General features: G+C 40.1%; 1 protein-coding gene across 3 annotated transcripts in view; it reads right to left on the reverse strand.

Annotated features, from left to right (window-relative positions):
- abch1 (ATP-binding cassette, sub-family H, member 1) overlaps positions 1-21954 on the reverse strand; it is a 34797-nt gene extending 12843 nt beyond the window's left edge. The window contains exons 1-16 of one of the 3 annotated variants that reach the window (XM_030747717.1): positions 21837-21954; positions 18846-18994; positions 17314-17473; positions 16224-16378; positions 13185-13292; positions 12168-12261; positions 7422-7496; positions 6946-7126; positions 6569-6665; positions 6304-6472; positions 5820-5920; positions 2280-2350; positions 1502-1551; positions 1079-1135; positions 839-909; positions 564-652 (exon numbers count right to left, since the gene is read on the reverse strand). In XM_030747717.1, the coding sequence (XP_030603577.1) occupies positions 564-652; positions 839-909; positions 1079-1135; positions 1502-1551; positions 2280-2350; positions 5820-5920; positions 6304-6472; positions 6569-6665; positions 6946-7126; positions 7422-7496; positions 12168-12261; positions 13185-13292; positions 16224-16378; positions 17314-17473; positions 18846-18994; positions 21837-21905 (1696 nt within the window). In that variant the 5' untranslated portion in view covers positions 21906-21954. Of the gene's footprint in view, positions 1-563; positions 653-838; positions 910-1078; positions 1136-1501; positions 1552-2279; positions 2351-5819; positions 5921-6303; positions 6473-6568; positions 6666-6945; positions 7127-7421; positions 7497-12167; positions 12262-13184; positions 13293-16223; positions 16379-17313; positions 17474-18845; positions 19028-20780; positions 20827-21291; positions 21441-21836 lie in introns of those variants that run through there. The other 2 variants (XM_030747719.1, XM_030747718.1) reach the window with 2 other exon arrangements.
- Positions 21955-23292: the final 1338 nt, after the last annotated feature.

A 23292-nucleotide genomic window follows, 5' to 3' on the forward strand; every position in this document is an offset into this window, starting at 1 on the left:
AAATTTTAACATAAAACAGCAGCATATGAGGAGAAAAAGCGAATTCTCCTCATGCTGCTATGATCCTGTCGCTCCCTCTGCTGGTCATATTATGAACTACACTTGGATCTTGTCGGCACTAAATGGTTAATACAAAACAAACAAAGCATTTGTTTTATGGTTTTCTTCCATTCAGTGATTCGCATCAATTCTCCAAACAATCCAAACGGGAACTTTTAGAGTAATACTGCCAGTAAAGATGTCAAATTTGAGAAAATGAACAACACGCTTCCTACATGTCATTTTTGGACATAAAAGTACAGCTAACATTCAGATGTCCTGAGCTGGTTGACATTACTCCACAGTTATGTTATTTTTTTAGCACTTGTGAGCACTTTCCTATTTTCCCTTTTACACTTGAGTGTAGGTAAATGGAGTACTAGACTAGAGATCATGTGTACATTAATATTTTTCATTCTTCATGTATGCAAACCTTCATAAAATCAATATGTATAGTAGTGCTAATGGAAGAAGGACACAGCACCCGTATATGTGTGGGAGCAATGTGAACTTTGATGTCTAACCTGCAACCCAGCATCTGTCCAAAAGCCCCTCTTTCCTCTCCAGGACGAAGGAGAGTGCTGTCAGACCCACGGCCAGGTAGAAGGTGATACTGGAGGGATTGAGAGGAAGAAGAGAACGAGGAAGTAAAATGGCAGGTTGGGATGTTTACTATGTGCTGGTGCCAAACATTTCACAAAACTTACCAATCGTAAATTAACAGAGGTGCAGCAACTCATTAAAAAGTAGTTTTATCTGCATGCTGCAATGTATTTTAACCAGCACGCAGTGTACTGACCTGAGCACAGCTCCAGGTGTCACAAATGTAGTAAAGTCTGTGTTTTGGCTGCCGTAGATCGGCTCCTCAAACTAGCAGATGAGAGCAAGAAAAGATTCATGATTTTACTTTATTTTACAGCATGTATAAACCCAACTGTATATACAGTATTTAAGGAATTTTGAAATCGCTGTGTCTCCTTTCCAATACTAACATTTATACATCCTTAATTATATTCAGTTTTTCCATAAACTCTCTTACCTTTATTGGCAGAGCAACCAGATACGCCATACCACCCAACTTATTATCCACAAATGCCTGCAGATAGAGGGAAAAACATATTTAATGCTTCTATTTTTCATTTACTGTTTCAGACTGGAAGTGGGGAAAAACTGTACCACTCTTAATCAGCTTTAAGTGTAATCATGAAGTATTAATCAGATAAGTTCAGTGTTGTTTATATAATTCCAGTTCACAACAGCTCTCATCCAAAGACTGCATATAAAAGATGGAAGGAGCTTGATAAGCTACATCAATATGGAAGTTCTTTGAACTTAGATTTAAAATTTTTTTTGCAAAAGCCAGCAGGGGGCGACTCTTCTGGTTCCAATGTATAGAAATTGGCGGGGAAAAAAGGTCTTCAGCTCCAAGACTTTACTTGTGTGAGTTCAATCGTATTCATACCTGAAAGGCCTGTTGTAGTTTCTTCTGCAGCATGAGGGCAATCTGTCGATCTAAGAAGGAAAATAAGGGGGAAAATGAGCAACTTCGGCTTCTCAGAGTTGCATTAGATGAACTTTCTATAATATACACTTCTCAAAAGATTAAGGGAACATGTAAATCACACATCAGATCTTAAAGAGTGAAATATTCAAGTTGAAAATATTTGCTGACATACAATGGAAACCAAAATCATTAACCCTTTGAGGACTAGATTCACAATCATAACCAGAATTCAGAAGTTTAAATCACAGGCTGATCCAGCTTGTGTTATAATGTGTCTCAATAGTGTGTACGGCCCCCACGTGTCTGTAAGCTTTCCCAACAGCATGTGAGCATCAGGGCATTGGTTAACTCCTGGACAGTCTGTAGCTGCTGGAATGTACTGATACATGACGTCTCAGGGGCTCTCATTTAGATTCAGGTCTGGAGAAAGTGATGGTTACACAATGGCATCAATGCCTTCATCATCCAGGAACTGCCTACACACTATGGCCACATGAGGCTGAGCTGCACCAGGAGAAACCCACTGTACCAACAGCAGTCAAGGTACTGTTAGCTAATATAAAGAGGTCTGTGTGACTCTCCATGGACGTGCCATCCTAGAGGAGCTAGACTACATGTGCAGCCTCTGTAGGTACTGTCTCATGATACCCACAGTGACAAGGACACTAGCAAAAAGCTAAACTAGAGAAAAATGTCTAGCCTAGGTTAAAGATTGAAATCTAAAAGTGCATCTTACTTGTCTGGTCCAGCCAAACGTGCACTGATCCTCCATCGATTATTTCTTGAGAAACCTGTCGCTGGACCATCCTGCCAAATTAGAAGTAGAGTTATGATCAAGAAAAAAAAAAACTCAATCTGACAAAACACTAGAATGTAAATATAGCATTAAGAAGCTGAAACGTGAGTGATAATCTGCTGAAGATACAGGTTTTCTGATTTTGTAAGGCCAGCATGAGCCCAAAAAGTAGACAGCATATGAGACAAACTGATAGAAACAGACAGATAGAGCATACCAGATCTATGTGATAGTAAAATAGTATTCTCAGTGACTCTGGTTGAAGAATTTGGTCATTCGGTCACAAACCCAATGAACCTGAGGAAGGTTTGTGGGAAGATTAATAGATACATTTTTTAAGTAATCCACAGCAGTCAAAACATAACTAAAACATTTTTTATTTACATGGGATCTCATGGAAGGAGTGCATGACCTTAAAACCTCAGCAGCCGGGTGAATTAATACACAGAGTCATGCATGCATGTGACTGCAGGCTGGTACCACTAATTCAAACTCAGAAGGTCACTCAGGTTAATGAATCCCCTGACACAAGTAAAGCAATGCCCTCAGTCTGGCTCAGCCACTGAAGGTATTACACCGTATGTAATTTATTATAACTTTGTTTCTTTGTTCTTTACCAGAAGAACATCAGACATACCAGTGAACTGAGTAGTGTGTGTCAGATGTATCTGTTGAGCCTGGATTTTCTTAAAGTATTTATTTTATAGTGCTTTTACAAGTTTTTATTCAACTTTATTTGTACATATTAATGTCATTAATGACATTTTTGACAGCTTTGTGCTCCCAACTTTGTGGGAATAGTTTGGGGATGGCCCCTTCCTGTTCCAACATGACTGCATACCAGTGCACAAAGCAGGTCCATAAAGACATGGATGAGCAAGTTTGGTGTGGAAGAACTTGAGTGGCCTGCACAGAGTCCTGACCTCAACCTGACAGAACACCTTTGGAATGAATTAGAGTGGAGACTGTGAGTCAGGCCTTCTCATCCAACATCAGGGTCTGACCACACAAATGTGCTTCTGGAAGAATGGTCAAAAATTCCCATAAACACTCCTAAACCTTGAGGAAAGCCTTCCCAGAAGAATCGAAGCTGTTAAGGCCGCAAAGGGTGGGCCAACATCATATTAAACATTATGAATTAAGAGTGGGATGTCATGTTCATATGTGTGTGAAGGTAGTTGAGTAGATACATTTGGCAACATAGCGTATAATATGTGTTTAGTTCATCTGAGGTTTTATTTAAATAATTTTAGTAACATTGCAAGGACCAGGTGATTTTTTTTTTTCTGAAATGTACAAATAAAATACATAAATGAGGACATACTTTCTTTTTCAAATGATGGTATCTGCCATCTAAAAATGCAGATTTTATCAAGCCAGTGGCAGGATAAGAGTTAAAATGAAGCTGCCAAATAGAATAAATAAAATTGTTATTGGAGAATAAACTTCAGCAGGGAAATCATCAGAACCTTGAAATGAGTCCATGAAAACAAAAAGAAGGAAAATCATAATGGTGGTGTGTGTTGATCAGATTGTGATGGCTGTGTCTCATATGATCTTACAACGTGCATATCATAAATAGATTTGCATGAACTCCTCATCCATCCTGCCTCGTCCATACAGGTATTAACATGAAATGCTGCTTCATGCTTATGTAATAACATTAAAGCCTGTTTGAGAGTCAGCCAGAATGTCACTCTGCCAGAAAGCACAGGAGAAGAAGCTTTTCATTTTCCTTAGGCAGGTCTGTCACATGAGAGGCACATGATTCGGTAAGAATAAGCGTCTTTCTGGTCGGTTTCTGGTAAGATGCAACCTGCTCAGGTGTGTTCTGGACAGGAAGGACCAGACTTTCTACCCGGTAGCCACACACCATTATTCACAGCTGAACAACAGCTCTGCTGCACTGAGTCATCCTCACATGATTCTGAGGTGTGAGTTGGTGTTGTGTGACCTCTGTGCACTTTTATGTGTGTCAGAACTACAGAGAATGAACTGTTTTTAATGCTACTTGGAAAAAGCAAGGAGAAAAGCCCCTTTCTGTGGACTTTTTAAGCAGAAACAGACTATAATAAATAATGTATAAATTGCTTTAATGTTGCATTAAGATTTTTGCTTTTAAGCTTTTATGATTTTTGGGGGGAAGTTCTCCTATTGGGACTGAATATGGAGGGCAAAAATATTTTAATTAAGTACTTCAGTCCCATGTAAATGTCCAGTTCTTTAGTAGCTAAAATCATAATTCCTCTTAATGGACACCACATTGTGGCTATCACTGACAGAAATTTTAGTTTCAGCTGTACTGATGCTCATATATTGTGAAGATTTTTGTGCTTTAAATGAAGGCTGGTGCAGATCTTCCTGTCTACATAAATTTTTTAGAAATAAAATATTTAACACTCAGTGTTGCACAGCCATCCTCTATTACTGCCAGTTAGAATTAGCATGCTAAGGTAAAAATGTTTCATAGGTCTATGATATTTTATTATACTAATTATTCTCCACATTGGACTGACTCAAGGAGACTCAAGGACTAAATTTGACTCTCCCCTCATATATATATATATATATATATATATATATATATATATATATATATATATATATATATATTCAAATACAATAACTATGTGCATGGTGTTCCCTGAGGTATGGGGTGTTTGTGTCTGTTTATCATGTTTGCTATATGAGTTTGTCAGCTGGAATGCTGTCTGTGCGTCACACAGGCATGTCTTAAGTCTATCTGCTTTGCAGTGAGATTTGTTCTACTGCTGACGCACACAAACTGCAGTGCACAGCCCGCTCAGCCTGTATGTAGGTGCATAACATCAGTCTGCGCTGAAGCATGTTTGAAAAGGAACTATCGAAAGCTCGACAGTGAGAAAGAAAAAGGCAGCAGGTTGTTTGCTTGCAAAGGCAAATGAAAGGAAGTGATGGTTACATATTATCCAGATTAGAGACACGTCACAAACAGCTCGAACTAAAACAAAAAGCACGTCTTAGTTGAATACAAAGTTTGTTTATATTTTATGTACTTAGTAAGAATTTCGGCATCTGTTGTGTTTTGGAGTTGTGACAAACTGCGAATGCTGATGTTATCTACAGTAGAGCTATGTGATGTTAACATGGATAAAACAGTTTATGAGCTCTACATGAAGCTGAGATGATCTCTGAGAAGTATGCCTTTTATGTAAACATTCTCCTCAGCATATTTGGCATTAACAAGATTTCTGCTGAAATATCAAACACCTAGGTCAGCACAATCCAGGTCTGTGCATCTCATCTCATTCTGATGCCTCCAATGCTAGTGCACCCTTTTTCCAGTGCCTTGGTAATTCAAAGTTATGTGCATCATTTTTTTCTAGAGTAACCTGAGGGCAGTGAACACTGACTGCAGACAGTTACCGATGATGCATTTTGCAGATACAGATCCAGCACATCAGCTCAGCGCTTCCCTGTTTATGATGCTCTGTCTCTTACCGTTTAGTCAGGTAGCTGGTGAAGTTCTTGCCAAAGGCAATTACACCCCAGTACTCTCCATTATAGATCCCCTCAAAAGCTTCTTTGTGGGACAGGTTCACCTGCAGATAAAAAGGAACAGGTTCAATTTATACATTATGCTGAAAGTCTATGGTTCTGTGTTACAGAGACAGTCTTTCCCTTTCAATTATTTCCTAAAATAGGGAAGTCCTGGTGTGTGTTCCACTGTTAAACTGATTTGCTAACAGCTCAGAAAGAAGTCTGATACTTCCTTTGTAGATTGAAATGATTTGATTTCTGAAAAATGTTCTTTTCACTTTGCTGCACTGTGCTATCAAATTACAACTAAAGTGGCAACAAGAAATAAAACCAAACTCTACCAGCAGATCTTCAGTAACAAACAAAAAAATATAAAAAATCAATCCAGAGTTCAAAGGTCCTCACAGCTGATGTGAATTCATATCTTTCAGGGCCGAATAAATACCTGCTGCACGCTGGAGTTGTCCAGGAAGGAGAGGAGTGATTGGCTGAAAGAAGAGGGGGAGGTCTCGTTGTTCACTACAGCAACCTGGATCCCCTTTGGATCTCCTCCGACGCACAAACAGATGAGTGAGATCTGGATGACGGGCAGCAAGAACTGGAAACACAATGAGCTGCCAACACAGAAGAGATAACAGTCATGAGTTTGCTGCTTATAGACATTCACGAATAACCGCTCTTTCTGTTAAATACTGTTAACTGGATCATACCCTGGCATTCTCTTCATCCGCACCAGTGTTTTGATCATCAGGGCAGCGATGTTTCTCCACTTTGGCAGCACGTGTCTGGCTCGCACCTTCCAGTCCACTGAGCATGCAAGCACAAAATAAATTAAAGTGACTGTAACTAATATTTTCATGACAGCAGTGGTTAACATTTTCACCTGAATCTGTGCCTCCCCTTTTCAAAAAGTCGACCGACCTACAATTTTATTATTATTATTATTATTCACTCCTCATATGTTCACTTTTTACTGTCAGAAGCAGCTGTTTTTAGAGAAATAATGTAAAATACCTGTTGTATTTTACTAGCCCAGTGCTAAATGACATGCAATGTTAGAAAAAGAAAACCTACTACATGCCAATACCTGAACATTTGGGACCTTCCTCTGCAGGTGAAGATCCGACCCCAAGAATTGGCTGACTCTCATCCCTTCCGCTCCCGAATGACTGGCTTTTCTCTAATGTTCCCTCTGGAGGAGTGGACTCCTGTTTAGAGCCCATCTGGTCTGATGTCTCACACAGCTGCAGGAAAGCATGCTCCAGGGTCTGCAGGAGAGATAATATGGGTTAAAACTCATAAGACTACCAAAATGCAGACATTTTTAGCTTCTGGTCAATTTGCAGAATTGATTACAACAATGTGCCACAACTATGGTTTATAACGCTGCATTACTGCTCGGGGGGAAAAAGTTCACTGTTGCCATAAACCTTCGTTCATATTAAAATGACTGTGAAACAAAAGAAGTATAGTCAGTTTTGTTCTTTCTAAACACCTCCCTGTCCTGACTACCAGCACCCCTGGGTGCCCACACAGGCCAATGGGAGTTTAAAGAGTACTCACTGTTGCACAGTGCTGCTTCATGACAGCATCTGGGGGACCTTCAGCCAGCAGCCGGCCGTGTCGCATGAGACCGACCTGGATGATAGAAAATATAAAGAGGGGCATTCATTAGAGATGTTATTCTCTTTAAAATTAGTCTTTTTTTTCTTGACAATTTCATATTTAATTATAAATAAATAATTGATGTGAACAGATATAAATTCAGTTCACGTCACCTGCACATTAATCCATATTTACCCTGTAAAATAATAAAAGCTTAACGCACACACAAGGCAGCATGTGTGTGTGTGTGTGTGTGTGTGTGTGTTTGAGACAGAAAGAAGCTTATATGCAGTATTGTGCAAAAGTCTTGAGCCAAAAGAAAAACAAGTGGCAAGCCTAAAAAACTATCCATAGCAGATGAACAATATCTAAAAGTCATGGCCTTAAAAATATGTCTCAGTGGAAGGGTGGCTGTCAAGAAAATCAGCAGCAGGTTTGGAGTGAAGAATCCAAATTAGCTTCAACATTAACATAATGGAACAAAGTGCAGCTAACATTCAAAGAAGAGCTTTGAATGTCTACTTAAAGAAATTACAAGAAAGCTTGCCTAAGAGCGTTCAGGCTGTGTGTGGACAAGTGCTAAAGGCCACTGTGATATGTGCCTTAAACATTGATTATCGGGACACACCAGTATGTATTTATATATCTTTAAATTTATGTCTGCTGCTGATATAATCAATGTATTTAATAGTAAAAATTGCGATAATTGATGAAATAACAAACTGTCTGATAAGCATTTCTCATTCTTTGCAAAAAATAGATTAGCTGTGCGACAGACTGGCGACCTGTCCAAGGTGTACCCTCGGATAATATATATGAGAGAGGGAATAGACATAAACAAAACACTGGATTTATTAGTCACCTACAAAACAGGAAACTTCTCCTTAATCTGTTGAGTGTGAATGCTACACTTATCCTATTAGTCTTTTTTTAGTGGGTCGAACATGAATAAACAAAGGCTGCAGCTGCTACGTGATCAGAGTCTACTGATGACTGATGCATGCATGAAGCATGCTGACATGACCATAGTTCACTCCTCAGCAGTGCAGCGATGCATTAGTGCTCCATCACCTGACATGCTTCTGTCAAAGTGTCATGAAGACTGAAATAAATAAGCAAATCTGCCTCAGTCTCTGTCACTGGAAGTGGCCTTCTTCACCCAATTATTGTTTTCACTGTAAATGGAGACATAGCTGAGTGGACCGACTGGTTTTAGTGGAGACTTTCTGAATCTAGGTTATAGTGATTATGTGACATAGATAAAATGCTTGAACTATGTGACAGTAAGAGACTGATCTAAATGCTTGCTTTAAGCAGGAAGTATTTACTCAACTACAAGCCTTGTAAAACAGCATTTGAATCTTTCCATGAATCTGAATTTAAATCAAGACACAGTGAGAAATTTTCTCACTAATCAGCCCTCTAAAGTTACATGAAACATTACACCAGCTAAATGGTACGTGAGAAATCTGGTCTAAGATGTGAGGCAGTTGTATTCCACCGCCAACAAGTCGGGTAGATTTCATCCATATCTGTCCCACCAACACATTCTGATGTAAAATATCCCTTCATCATTTTATCCTTTGATATGGGAATTTTCTGGCATATTTAGCACATCATTTGTTCACTAAATATCTTCTAAACATCACGTTTAATAAGGTCACAGTAACTTTGGCTTTTCACCACCAAATTCTAGTCTTTCCTCAGAACTCCAGACTCCTAAGTGAGTCCTGTCTTTGAGTCAATCCATCAACTCTGAAGGTGGAATTCATTTTGTCTACCATTACAAACCTCCTACCTGGCTTCTGTGGTGAAGGTAAACCCTTACTGCTTCCACAGGAATTAAGAGGTAAGTAGCTGCAAGGTGCTGCTAGTCAAATGCACCTGATTAACTGAATATCAACAAGTGACCACCTCTACGAAAGAAGGTTTGCTGGTCTGGAGCATGTAGGTGTCTGTTAACACAATGCCACAATCCTCCCAAGAATGGATGCCCCAACAAATTCAGCCCAAGGTCAGCGCATGCAATGATCAGAGAAATTGCAGAAAAACCCACGAGCTACATCGCGGTCTCTACAGGTCTCTACATGATAGCACAAAAAGACTGAACAAGCATGGCTTGTCCTTTGGACAGATGAGACCAAGGTAGAGATGTCTGACTATAATACATAGAGTCACATTTGTTGAAAACCAAACACAGCATATCGGCACAAACGCCAGGTGATCTGGGCTAGTTTTGCAGCCATAGGACCTGGGCACCTCTGCATGCTAAAGTATGCTAGAGACAAATGTGAGACCATTTGTATGAGAGCTAAAACTTGGCTGAAACTGGGTCATACAACAGGACAATGATCCCAAGCACAGCAGCAAATCAACAACAGAATGGCTGAAAAAGAAACGAATCAAGCTGCAGTGACCCCATCAAAGTTCAGACCTCAACCTGACTGAAATGCTGTGGTGAGACTTTAAGAGAACTGCGCATAAACAAATGCCCACAAACCTCAAGGAACTGAAGCAATGTTGTAAATAAGAATGAGCCAAAATTCCTCCACAACAATGTGAGAGACTGATAAAGTCATTCTAAAAAGAGCTCTTAAATATGCACCTGATGGCTGTATATTGACCTAAGAGAAGAAAGATCTTAAAAAAAAAAAGTCCTCACAGACACTTGCAGTTATACTAGAGTTACTGTGTAAACCTCTTGAGTGCTATTTGTCAGCTTAGAAAAAGAAAACTGAGGAAACAGCATGTACGCTCATGTTGTGTTTTACATTCCTTTCTGTTCACAGTTTGACCTAACAAGAAACTAGCTTTAGCTTTAGAAAGCAGGCTATCTGTCCCCATACTGCTTCCAGTATTTGAGCTAAATTATTGCTAAGTATAGTATTCTTAGAAACTCATTTCACAAATGAATGTATTTGCAAACAACATTTTGACAGACTACACACAAGCAAACATGATGTCTGCACATAATCTAGAGTACAATCTTTAGACTGAAAAAGTGTGGCTTTATGGACTTTATATTCAAAGGAGATTACTGGAGAAACAATGAATGAACTCAGGGAATGATTAGATTTGTGCTGAGCCAAGCATTAGTTTGACCACGAGTGAAATATGTTCTAAATATGAGGAGCTAAAGGCCCTGCTGACCTTTTGAACGTGTGACAAATGGACCGGTTCTTATATAGTGCTTTTCTACGCTACCTGAGTTGTCCTGAATGTGTGTGAATGTTAGATAGAAAGATGGTGTGTGGATAGTGTGGGTTCAGTATCTTGCCCAAGAACACTTTGGCATGCAGACTGGAGCAGCCAGGGACCAAACCACCAACCTTCTGATTAGTGGATGACCTGCTCCACCCCCTGAGCTACAGCCACCCCTGTAAGTCTTGTAGTTGACAAAGGGATTTGGAAACTCGACATGATGGCTGATGGCTTTGTGCGTCTGCCAGGCTTCCTGTTCTCTCTCTGTTTTCTTTACAGTTCGTGGATTTGTTTGCTGGCAGGGTGGAGTTCAGAGTATGCAAAGTCTTAAGCAAATATTTCATTCTTAAGCTGCAAATGTCCAATTTCCAGATTGACCAGCCATTTAACTTTAAAATAAATTTTAATGTTTTCTGTATCCTACATGCAGGAGAAGCCAAATCCATGTGGAAATAAGCAAGAAAATAAAAAAAAAATGAACAAGATTTAAAGAGTAACAAACAAAACAGGAATCAACAATAGGAGCATGAGATGCTCGAGAAACCAAAAAAAAACGACTAAGACACCAAGGGAAAAACACACAAAGGAGTGAAAGGTGGTGGACAAACAGTAACAAAGAAGGGAAAGAAACTAACACAGGAAGTAAAACCACAATGAAATACAGAAAAGTAACCCTCAAAAACAGGAAGTAACAAAAAGGCACAACTAACATGACACATGAAGACTTAAGCTGAACATAATGGCAGAGACAAGGAAATACTGAAGATACAGGAAGAAAATAAACAAATATAAACTACAGAAAAGAAGGGAATCGTGATCATATGCAAATTAAACAAAACACAAGCACCATGCCAGGAGGTGGCTGGTATTACACCCTTATCATCTGTTCCACAGTCACAAGTAAAGCATGTTTTTTTGGGATCTTTTATAAGTGGAGGAATATATGAGCACTATAGTGATTATTTATTTATTTTTAGTGCTTTTCTGTTAATCAAATGGTAAATGGACTGGTACTTATATATAGCACCTTTCTAGTCAATTTGTACACTCAAAGTGCTTTCAAAGTCTCATTCAGCCAGTCACACACACATTCATACATACAGTGCATTTTCTAACACTCACACACACATTGACACTCTGATGGATGCATCAGGGGCAATCAGGATTCAGTATCTTGCCTAAGGATACTTCAACATGCAGACAGGAGTAGCTGGGGGATATCAATCTACTGACACAGCTGGAAAATATAGACGTGAGAGAGCTTCTATGCAAACTCTATTACCTTTGCCTTAGTGAATCTGAGATTTTATCCCCCTTGCCAAAGCTAATAAAGAATAAAGTTTATCTAATATGATAACTGATTAAATATCAGCACTCTCATTGTTCTTCTATGAGGAAAAAAATGGGCCTTGACAAGTGTGAATGTGGTGCTTTCTTCCACTGCTTTTCTACTGAAAATGCTGCATTTGTGCATCTGTGCATTCACGTGACTTCATAACTCACCACATTGGCTTGCCTGGCCTCCTCTATGTAGTGTGTGGTGATGATAACAGAGACTTTTCCTGTCTTCACAATCTCCACCAGGTGCTGCCAGATCCTAGAAAGAAGACAGGAGAAATCCTTGAAACACTCGACCCACTCAGTAATGGAGTTTACTTAAAAATCGCAGCTTACAGCTTCGCCAGCAACAGCTTCGCTGCCAGCCGTCTGATCTTAAGAGGCTTTGTGATTACACAGTGACACTGGAGTAACGCACTGAGGGGGGTGCAGTATGCTTTCACAAATGTTTACTTAACTATGCAAAAATATGGCAGTAGACTTTATCAAATCTTTATCAAAACTTTATCAATATTAGCTATCTTGTTAAGTTGATAAGACAGAGAATGTTAAATACATGAAGAAGTCTTAGTAGAAATGTGGAAATTTTTGCATATGTTTTGTATGTCTATATAAAGATATAAAAATTCCTGTGGGTGCTCAAAAAGAGAGGAAACTAAAATAGATAATTAATGATAATATAGCAAATACACATATATATATATATATATATATATATATATTATACACATTTATTCTTGTACTCTAATAATGTAGCTTTGCATGATTCACTGTTGGAAATATATCTTATGCTGGGCTCCCTTCATCCTCTCTTTAAGCAAACTTTCTTCTGATTGGCTGCCCCTCACAAACAGACCTTTTGAACAGCAAGTGGGCGGGGCTGATGTGAGACAAGAATAAAAAAAACTGAAGCTGAGCATTTAGAGCAGTCTGCAACCTTAGGGACTAGTTCTTCATACACTTCCCTCATAGCTGTAAAGCTTTTGTAATGTTATTTATTAACATTAATATAGCTATATTAATCTCGTTTTATTTATTATAAATATTGTATATTAATATTATTTATTGATATATTAATATTTCCCTTTGGCTCTGGCACCTCAAAATTTTCTCTATGCAGGAAAAAGCGTGGTGACATCAGCTGGAAAACATGATACAGAAGAAAACAGGCTGGTTACATACTTAGCTCTGAGTACAGGGTCTACTCCTACTGTTGGTTCATCCAGGATGAGCAGCTCTGGATTCTGCAGCAGAGCCGCTCCGAGAGACACCCTTCGCCGCTGACCCCCACTGTAACACAAAAACAATCAAAGGGCAACAGGGTGAATCTTCTTCCAAGATGTTTTGTAACTGGTAATTCACCTCGCCTGTGTGCATGCCACCCACTCTACAGGGAGGTGGTGGGAACCACAGTGGCAGAGACAAAACCTGCAGGACAAACCTGCCTGACAACACAGAGGCATACGACAGCAACTGAGGCAGAGATGCTGGGAGGAAGGCCCATTTTCACAAATTAATCTGATTACATTTATGTCTAAAAGTAAAAATCATCTTCTAGTACACCACAAATAAGCAGCTACATTTTATTAAAGCGAAAGGAAAGACAAATATGCATTAGAAAACTATGAAAAATCATGGGCATATATGCCACATGGCATGTTTATCATACCAGAAATATCTTCCATATTATGTGATGTGGACAGTTTTAGAGGCTTGTCAGTTACATAAAGCTGCAGCAGAACAAGCAGAGGGTAGAAGCTCAACAGCCTGCTGCAAAATCATTGCCACAACAGTTAAATATAAGGACCAGTATACAAGTCTCAAAGGATTCATCTTCACACTAAATTATCGCATCAGAGATTTATCCAGAAGTTGCAGCTCAGTCACATGACAAACTCCAAGTTACAACACAAACAATATTAATATGAAATGAGCTTCTAATGAAAACTGGTTTGAAGGCCTCTTGGAGAACAGAAGGCTCTTTGTAATGAACCAGGGCTGTGAATAAAATATGGTCATTACTTTTATGAAATGGCCATAAAGTAATCCGCCACATGTTGTTGCCTTGGAGATTTTTATCTCTTGTAGTCAGTGCAGTCAGAGTGAGAACAGTGTCACATTTTTAAAAATAAATTACAATTAAAGCAAAGATTCAGCACAACTACTTTCAGACAGCTTATGCAAACTCAGGATGGTAAGAGTCCTGAGCAGCTGAAAATAGCACTCCATTATATTGTATATATATATATATGTGTGCTGCTGTTGTCCTTGATTGCTGTGAGTTGCATGGGAATAAATTAAGTATCTGATTCACTGAGCTCTGATTAGATAACAGCAAGCAAAGGTCATTTAAAATATAGTTAGCAGCATACTGGTCAAAGAGGCTCTGCAGATACAATCACTCATATACTAAAGAAAAAAAAAATGTTGCATGTTCCAAACTGAGCTGCCACTCAGGTGGAGCTCAGACTGTTGGTCTAGACCAGGGGTGTGCAACTCCAGGCCTCAAGGGCCTCGAGGGCCGGTGTCCTGCAAGTTTTAGATGTGTTCCTGATCCAACACACCTGAATCACATAAAGAAGTCATTAGCAGGACTCTGGAGAACTTGACTGCATACTGAGGAGGTAATTCAGCCATTTGATTCAGGTGTCTTGGATCAGGGACACATCTAAAACCTGCAGGACACCGGCCCTCGAGGCCTGGAGTTGCACACCCCTGGTCTAGATGGTGATGCAAGCTGGGGTGAGGCTGAATGCATAGTGACATCTTCTGATTAATCACAAATTCTTTCTTGCCTACATGAAGCTCTTTACTTTGGGGCACATGTAACATGTTAAGTGCATAAAATTAAAAAAAAAAATCCTTTGGTGTCTTTACAGCAAAAAGAGAGACTTTGTTAGAGACTACGAACAGCAGGGGACTCAGAAATACGCTGGCAGTGTTACGTAATACTTAGGACTCTGTGGGCCTTTGCTTTGATGGCTACACAAAAGCATGTGAACCGGTGTTGCCAGATCGTCCACTTTTGGTTTTTGTGGGTGAAAATAGTTTGGGAGGCTTGTGGAACTCTCCCTTAATGAAACGCACAGCTGCAAAAATGCTAACTTTTGTACAAACGGTTCCAAAATATTTTGCAAATTTCTCATTGTTTTAACTGTGGATCTGAATTTGTGTAATCCATTCTACACTTTCAACTGAAATCGCTGACAGCGTTGATTTTATCTTTATTAAAGAGAACCATCTGGATAGTCATCCGTGCACACCGTTTCGAAACGTGATATTTGCAAAAACCCTCAAAAGGTGATTGGATGAGTCAGCTCTCTATCGGTGTCTAGCTACTATGGCTTATATGACCAGTCACATCAATAAACCACTATAGGTAGAAAGCACATGACCCCTGGTGAATAAGGGAGCAGGTGAAAGTAGAAAATGCATTTTCCTTACAAATGTGGCACCATTTAAGAGGAAATAAACAGGCTTTCCAACGGCATAAGATTTATTGCCTGGAAGCACTGTTGAATAATCAGCCAAACACAAATTTTTGTGCTAAGTTTATAATTAGTTTTAAACACTTGTGATTCTGCTACAAGGACATAGCTGAAAACCTGGCAGGATTACCTCACGATTGTGATCAAGAAGCCACCTGCCACACAAGGCAAGATTTGATTGGACATCTTGACATCAAAGCTAGCACCACTTATGGAAAGTGACATTGAGCAAATATAATCAAACTATACATCTTTTTACCTGCTTCTTTATCAGAGAATGTCATAACCTTTTATTGAGACTGGGTTTACAGCCTGCTTGATAGAGACACAATGTCTGTCTTTCAGATAATTCAGGGGTCAAAGTCTGCTGATAGTCATCTGTAGATAGATGCAAATACAAATTACCACCCTTTATAACTTGGCTGTATCTAAGGAAATAAGGCCTCATTTCCCAATACCTGAATCTAACATCCATGAACCACATTACTGTTTGCGCACACACACACACACACACACACACACACACACACACACACACACACACACACACACACACACACACACACACACACACACACAAAAAGAAACAATTTAAATATCAGTATCAACAGCTTTCAGTCCTGCTTCCACCGTTCTCACAAAGCTAACATTTCTGGGAAAGATCAGCTTTCACTCATTGCATTTTAAAATCATTCTATCTGTGAGGTCAACTGCTGCAACATGTGGGTTTTACCTGAGATTTCGAACCAGGCTGGTTTTCTGAGGTAGATCCAGGAAGTCAATGAGAAAGTTCATGCGCGCCTGGGTTTCCTTAGATGTCAGGCCATGAATTCGCCCAAAGAAGGTCAGGGTGTCACTGATGGTGAACTCATTGTACAGCGCCAGTTCCTGTGCAACACAAAAGCAAACAAGACATGAAACTCATATTTGATGCTCTGATTGAGTGCAGCTTTTTCCCCACAAGGACGTTCATCATATGCCTGACTTCACTCAAAAAGACTTGGCGAAATAATATAATGAGAGAAACATCGGATAATTTGATTGTAAGTATAATGGAGACACCATCAAACAACAATGATGCCTCACAAACACTAAAATTTCTGGTACAATTTGGAACAAATACAACTGCACCAGTAGATGTAAATCTACTTCATGTAAAAAGGTAACATCTATTTTACTCTTTTAATGCTTTGACTTTGCATTTTCTTCCTTCCTGGGAAGGATTCAGGATTTTTTTGGTAATACTTAATCTTGAAAGATTAAAGGCTTACATAAAGGCAGATATACATTTTTTATGCAACAATGACTTAAAGCAACTGTTACATATTCCTAGTTTAAAGATGGATCTGTCCATATTGCGGGAGAAAACAGAAAATATTTAAAGTGTCATAGTCCTCCTCCTCTGGGTTGCAGATTATACTTCCTGCAAAGACGAATCCAATGCTCAGGGTTACACACAGGACAACAAATACCATGTTGTGTTATCAGCTTCATCAGATACCCAGTCTAACAGTAATGAGGCACACTCAGGTACAGGTGGCTCACTGCAGCAGAGGCTAAATTACAGATGCCCCAGAGCTTGGCGCTTAATAAAATGTTCATCACTTTAAGGAGCAGCTAATGTGGATGTTGGGGTGATAATTTCCTGGAAAGAATACACATGATAATAAATAATAAAGAAACCAGAAGTGTTGCCTTCGTGTCAATTCAATAAATTTCTTGCTTTTTTTTCGATACTTTAAGGATCTTTGCACACTTGAGTTTTCCAACAAATCCAGACAAGAGCAGGAGCACTCCTTTACATGAATATATGTGGTGTTTACCTGTGGCATATATCCAACTTTCTTCCCCGGAACATCGTGACCAGGACATGCAGGTGGCTTCCCCAAAACAGTGATGTGACCCCGTGAGATTTTTAGGGTTCCCACAATGCACTTCAGAAGTGTGGTCTTCCCACATCCGCTGGGCCCCAAAAGGCCATAACTGCAAAACAAAGTCACGAGGATTTCAAGTAAAACTGAAAGCAACTTTGTTAGATTCTTCAGAGGGAAATGTTTGCAACATCCACTAGGCATGTGATGAGTGGATGCTGCTCTTTTCCTGGCACACAAATACAGTATCACAACAGAAAAGAAACCAGTTTACCATGCTAGAAAAACTGCTTCTTGAAGACTCTCGGATCCTAATATGAATTTAAAATTTTAAATATTTAACTTACAACTTCCTTCTGCTGCATGTAAAGTTACTTTTACACAGAATCGGGTTGGGATATGTCAAAAGTTGTATTCTCTCACATGCACCAACCAAATGGCAACAGCCTGCTTAGACTTAAACATCACACAGAGTTTGCACTGGGGAGCTGGCCAAGAATTTCTTGCAGGTTTAACTGTGGAGCTTGAGGCACAGGGGAATCTGTTTAGCTCAGCTGGAGGGGAGACAGTTGCCATGAACAGTGTGCCACACAATAAATATACACAATTATCACTGGAACGAATCATGCGCACAGTGGTTCTTAGTATCACTCTAATTTCGTCTGCATGTTTTTCTGGTTTAACACTTTGCTATTTCACACAATTCCAGCCAGCAAGAAACATGAGAAACCTTTTAGACTTTGACAGGTTGTTCATTTGATGAGTTTTCTTTACATATTTTTTGTGCACATGAAAGAACGGTTTTATCCTTTTAGGTCAGGTTATTGTGTTCTCCCAGTCATTGTTTTCACTTCTGTCACGTCAAGAATGCAGATACATATGCCAGACAAATGAGACGTAAATGATCTATAAGAAACTCACAACAGAGACAAATGACAGACAGCTAAAGATGTGCACTTAACTCTGGACTGTCACTGACACAGCATGCTGTAAATTTCTGTGCAGCATCATCTTAAACTCTTACTGCCCTTTTGAGCTAGTTGAATTTTCCCATTAAGGCTTTAATGAGTAACAAGGTAAATTTGTTTAAACCAGAATACCCTGCAGGAAATGAAGGTTTTGGCAGCTAATCAGTCAGCTCAGTCAGCAGCTGGATGACAAAGCTTGAGGTGAGATGAGTGGCTTGAGTCAGGCCCTGACACCTAACCCGAAAATGGCAGCATTTTTGCAGGTTAAGAAATGATCTGCTCACCAAGAAGAAAAGGAAAAGTGGATTGTTTGTCGCTGTTAGCGCTACAGCGAGTAAAGCACAGGTGGACAGCTTCAAAATACCTTCAGCTTATCACTATTTTCAATATTTCTGATTACATCTTGATTTTCCAACATGACTCTTCTAAGAAAAATATATAGTCATGTCTGGTTAAAACGCTCTAAATCAGCAGGCTGAAATCACAGCCAGGTTTGAGTCGGTATTGTCTACTCACATCTGTCCCTGTGGCACAGTCAGGTTCAGGCTGCTGAGGACCTTCAGTTTGCCGTACGACCGGCACACATCTCGACACCGGATCGCAAACTCTTCCCGTCCAGCAGGCAGAGGCGCCTCCAAATCAGCCTTCATATTTGCCTCCTTCAGCTGGAAGAGAGAATAATCCTGGTGCTAGTCTTTCTGCAAAAACATGCCGATTATTTGCAGATGTAACAGGACAACAACAACGTCTCATGAGACACTTGTCATAGAGCTTGTCATCACGTCTGCACCTGCATTAAAAAGGCTTCCTCCTACATCTCTTTAAATATAATTTTTTTGACTGGAAAATGTGCACCTCACTGCTTTTAAGCCATGATATTCCTCCAATAAGGAGGGATATATAGCAGGAAATATCATCCAAATAATGTCAAAAAATACTGCAGCTAATCTGTAATTATAATCAATCCTTTTGGAACATTTATACAATGACACACAAATTATATAATCTGCTTTTATTGTGATAAACCGAGGGATTCAATAAATGAACCTAAAATACATGTTTTAACTTGCTGCAGTTTGTTTCTATCAGTGAAGTGAATGTTTCGTTGTAGTGAAGCCCATTACTGAAATGCACAAAGGAAGCTGTCGAGACTTCCTCTTTCTTTAAATATTTCAGAAAATGCTGCCTCAGCTAAAAAAACAACCAAATGGAAAGTGTTCCTTTAGCGAGATTGAGGGCTGCAATTTACCACATCCATTATTAAATATTCATGACAAGAAGGACACTAATACCACTGATTTTTATATGTGCTTTACTCAAACATACTTAGCTGTCACAGTGGTTAATCACAAATAGTAAAGCAGTTTACATGGCCACTTTTACAGAAGAACCTTCCCACTGAACTGGTCAGTTATGTTCAAACATGCAAAGAATGTGGAAGTAGGACATTTCCGTTCCTTATAGGTACAAATGACCTATTTGTTTATGTGGGAAATCAACCCTTTAGACAAGAATGGACTTTTTTTATAGCCCATAATATGTTGTTTTAATCCTCTCCAAAACACCAGATTAACCAACACTTGCATCTATTTAACACTTCCAGACCCAGAGTTCAGATGGTTTTCACCCCTGTTATTGCCACCATACTATACTGTACTGGCTATTTTCCACTTTTCAAATACAGAAATTTCAGATAAATTTTTAAGAAACATAATCGCCATTCCTACAGATAGCATAGCTAACATTTAGTATCGAGCAGAGTAAATTCTTGCTTGTCACTTCTGACTAAAGCAAATTAAAGGAACAACATTTGACTCCTGAATGATTTTTATTTCTCTGGAGAAGGTTGCAGCTCTTTCAGCAGGCGTAGCAGGTTCCGCTTGAAAAGGCTTTGCTGCAAACAGTTGAAAATGCAAACTATTCATCTTCATAAGCTAGTCTCCAAACCACTGAGAGAGGCAGAGTTTGCCCTTTAATCCAAAAGCCTAATAGAAATCTTTCTTCTGACCAAAAAACACACAGAAACAGCCAAACATACTCTTATGTTCCTGGTGGTTTCTCTGCATCTCTGCCAAGCTGCAGCAGACAAAGTATGTGGGTGGTAAAACAATCCTGTGTCCACTAATCTCTAATAACGGCGTTCTTTCACGGGTTTCCACCAAACTCCCTCCTTTAATCCAGAATCTCTCATTTTCCAGCAAGGAGATTAGGGAGACTGCAGTGAATAATCTGGTGCATTTGGTTAGCCTCACCTTTGGCACTTTAGCCTACATTTGCAGACATCTCACCCTCACTCTGTATGAAGGTTGTGACCACTTCACGTGATGTACTGATTTTAAAAATCACTGAATATCCATCACTGAATATGGAAAAAATTCAACGCTACCACATCTCTAGGAGACCAAACCAATCAGAATCGCACTGATAGAGGACAAAGCAGCAAAAACTCACCATGGGACACGATGTAGACAGAAAGGGAGATGTGGAAGGAATGAAGAGCACCTGAGGAGTGACTCCAAAGACTGAAGACAACAGCTAAAGGGCATGTGACCACCAGCTGACACAAACATCTCATCCTTATAAATGTAAAGTGGAAGAACAGGTTCAGGAGCCGGCACACACACATACACACACGCACTCATCCACCACCTGACAGGTGCTCTGCCGCTCTGCCTTATCACAAATTTAGCTTATGATAGGTTGTGCTGTTTTGTCCCCCAAAATAATATTTGGGGATAAAATAAACAAGAGCGTGATTTTTTTTCTCACCCTAATACACATTTTTTGGTGGCAGTCCCACCCTTCCAGATGGACGGACCTGTAATTAGTGAAAACACCACACTGTCCACAATGCAGCCTCGTTTGGATGTACGCTGTGATAATGACCTCAATCAGCCCAGCAGAGGCTCTCTTTTCATTCATAGCCCCGGCTTTGCTCTGTTGATCAGGAAGAATTTCCTACCTTGCCTGCCAAGTTGTTGCCAATTTGCGTCACCACCAAGCGGAAGAAAACAGGCTTGACGGCCTCACTGAAATCTCTCCGGATTCAGCAAGAGACATTTCCCGAGTACAAACTGTCAAAGAGTGCTCAACGAGGGGCTATTTATAAGCTGAGCCCTCGGCAGCCTACATACATTGGTCGACCAGCTGCTGCGCTTTCACTTCTCCTTTTCATTTGTCCCTTCCACATCAGCGCGACGCACTGGATGTGAGCGCTGCAGCAGCCGCGGCACGGCGCTCCCTCTCTCCCCCTTATGAAAGATAACGCTCATCCACCCTCCCATTAAGGAAAAAATGGAGCTTTAGTTTGAATTGTGGCATATGCACACACACACACACACAAAAAAAATCAAAGCCGATCGCGGTTGCAACGGCGGCGTGCATCCCGCAGAGTTTCTCTCAATCCTACTGCAGCGGCGCATCAAGGCCTGCTGTCAAGGGACCATCTCGATCCTGGACGCTTCCCACAAAAAGATAGCGGTCCAAACTACCTGAAAAGCATCTTACCCGCACCTCCATCTCTGTGCAGTTTGCAGGTCCTTGCGTGGCATCACTACCGGCAGCCTCCGCGGCCATGGCAGCAGGGAGGACAGCCGGACCGGCTGGATCTCTGCAGAAGAGAAAGGCGGGAGAGAGGGGAGAGGGAGAGAGATAGATGGATGAGCTGTGTGGGAATTTGGGGGTTTAAGTCAGGCAATGTTTGCTCTGTTTTCAACGACTACCCAGATCAGCGACTTTCATGGTAAATGCAATTTTGAGAGTATTTTCTGATCTATTTATAAATTTGTGCCAACTTCAACTGCTGCGGAGCTGCAGACATGCACCAACCTGTTACTAGCTGTAGGGGCTGAAATAAATTAATAAATAAATAAATTGATGATTTCATTTTATTTGTCATTTCTAATATTTATCGCTACTGCAAAAGCAAATGAAGTGAAACAGACCTGGAGGGAAAGATATGTTAGTTCAGTGTGACACAGGCTATTTTCAAAGATTCAGACTAACACTAAACTTGATTAGGTAGATGTATTTCCAGTGTAAGCTGCCCGGACGAGCTTACGGTCATCTCATTGTAGGGGCCTTTGTATTGTGTACATTGCGTATCTGTTTTCAGGGGTCTTCTGTTACCGTCCTCATTCACTGATGAAGATGCGGTTCATCGTGAGAACCTCTGACTGCATGCGTGACACTGCGTCTCTCAGTGAAACTCTTCAAATGCGTCTTAAGAACATGTGAGAATTATGATAATGATTCTCAAATTACTGAGTCACGTGATGGTGTTGTTCTCAAAGGCGCCGCAAGATGGAAGCACAAAACAAGAGACCTTTATCATCAGTCATCAGTCAGGTTTTGGTCCGGAAGCTGATATCCGGCATCCTACAGAGAACTGCAGAAGTGATGAAGAAGAAGGGTCAACACTGCAGATACTGACTCTTTGCAAAACGTTTGATTTATTTCCCAGTAAAGGTCGTTGAAACATATGAAATGCTCATGATTGGTCTTCACTCTATCATAGAAACACGAAAAAAATAATCTAAATAATACATTTGTGTTATGTTTTCATAAATATATATATTTATGAATATATATATATATATATATATATATATATATATGGCAGCATATATATGGCAGCACGGTGGCGCAGTGGTTAGCGCTGTTGCCTCACAGATAGAATACCGTCTGGAAGGCCTGGGTTCGATTCCACCTTGGTCCAGGCCTCTCCCTCTCTCTGTGTGGAGTTTGCATGTTCTCCCCGTGCTTGCGTGGGTTTCCTCCGGGTACTCCGGTTTCCTCCCACATTCCAAAGACATGCACTTACTGGGGTTAGGTTAATTGGCTATTCTAAATTGCCCATAGGTGTGAATGTGCGTGTGAAAGGTTGTTTGTCTCTCTGTGTTGGCCCTGCAACAGGCTGGCGACCTGTTCAGGGTGTACCCTGCCTCTCGCCCTATGACAGCTG

The sequence above is a fragment of the Archocentrus centrarchus genome, chromosome 15, assembly GCF_007364275.1.
Source record: "Archocentrus centrarchus isolate MPI-CPG fArcCen1 chromosome 15, fArcCen1, whole genome shotgun sequence".
Classification (NCBI taxonomy): domain Eukaryota; kingdom Metazoa; phylum Chordata; class Actinopteri; order Cichliformes; family Cichlidae; genus Archocentrus; species Archocentrus centrarchus.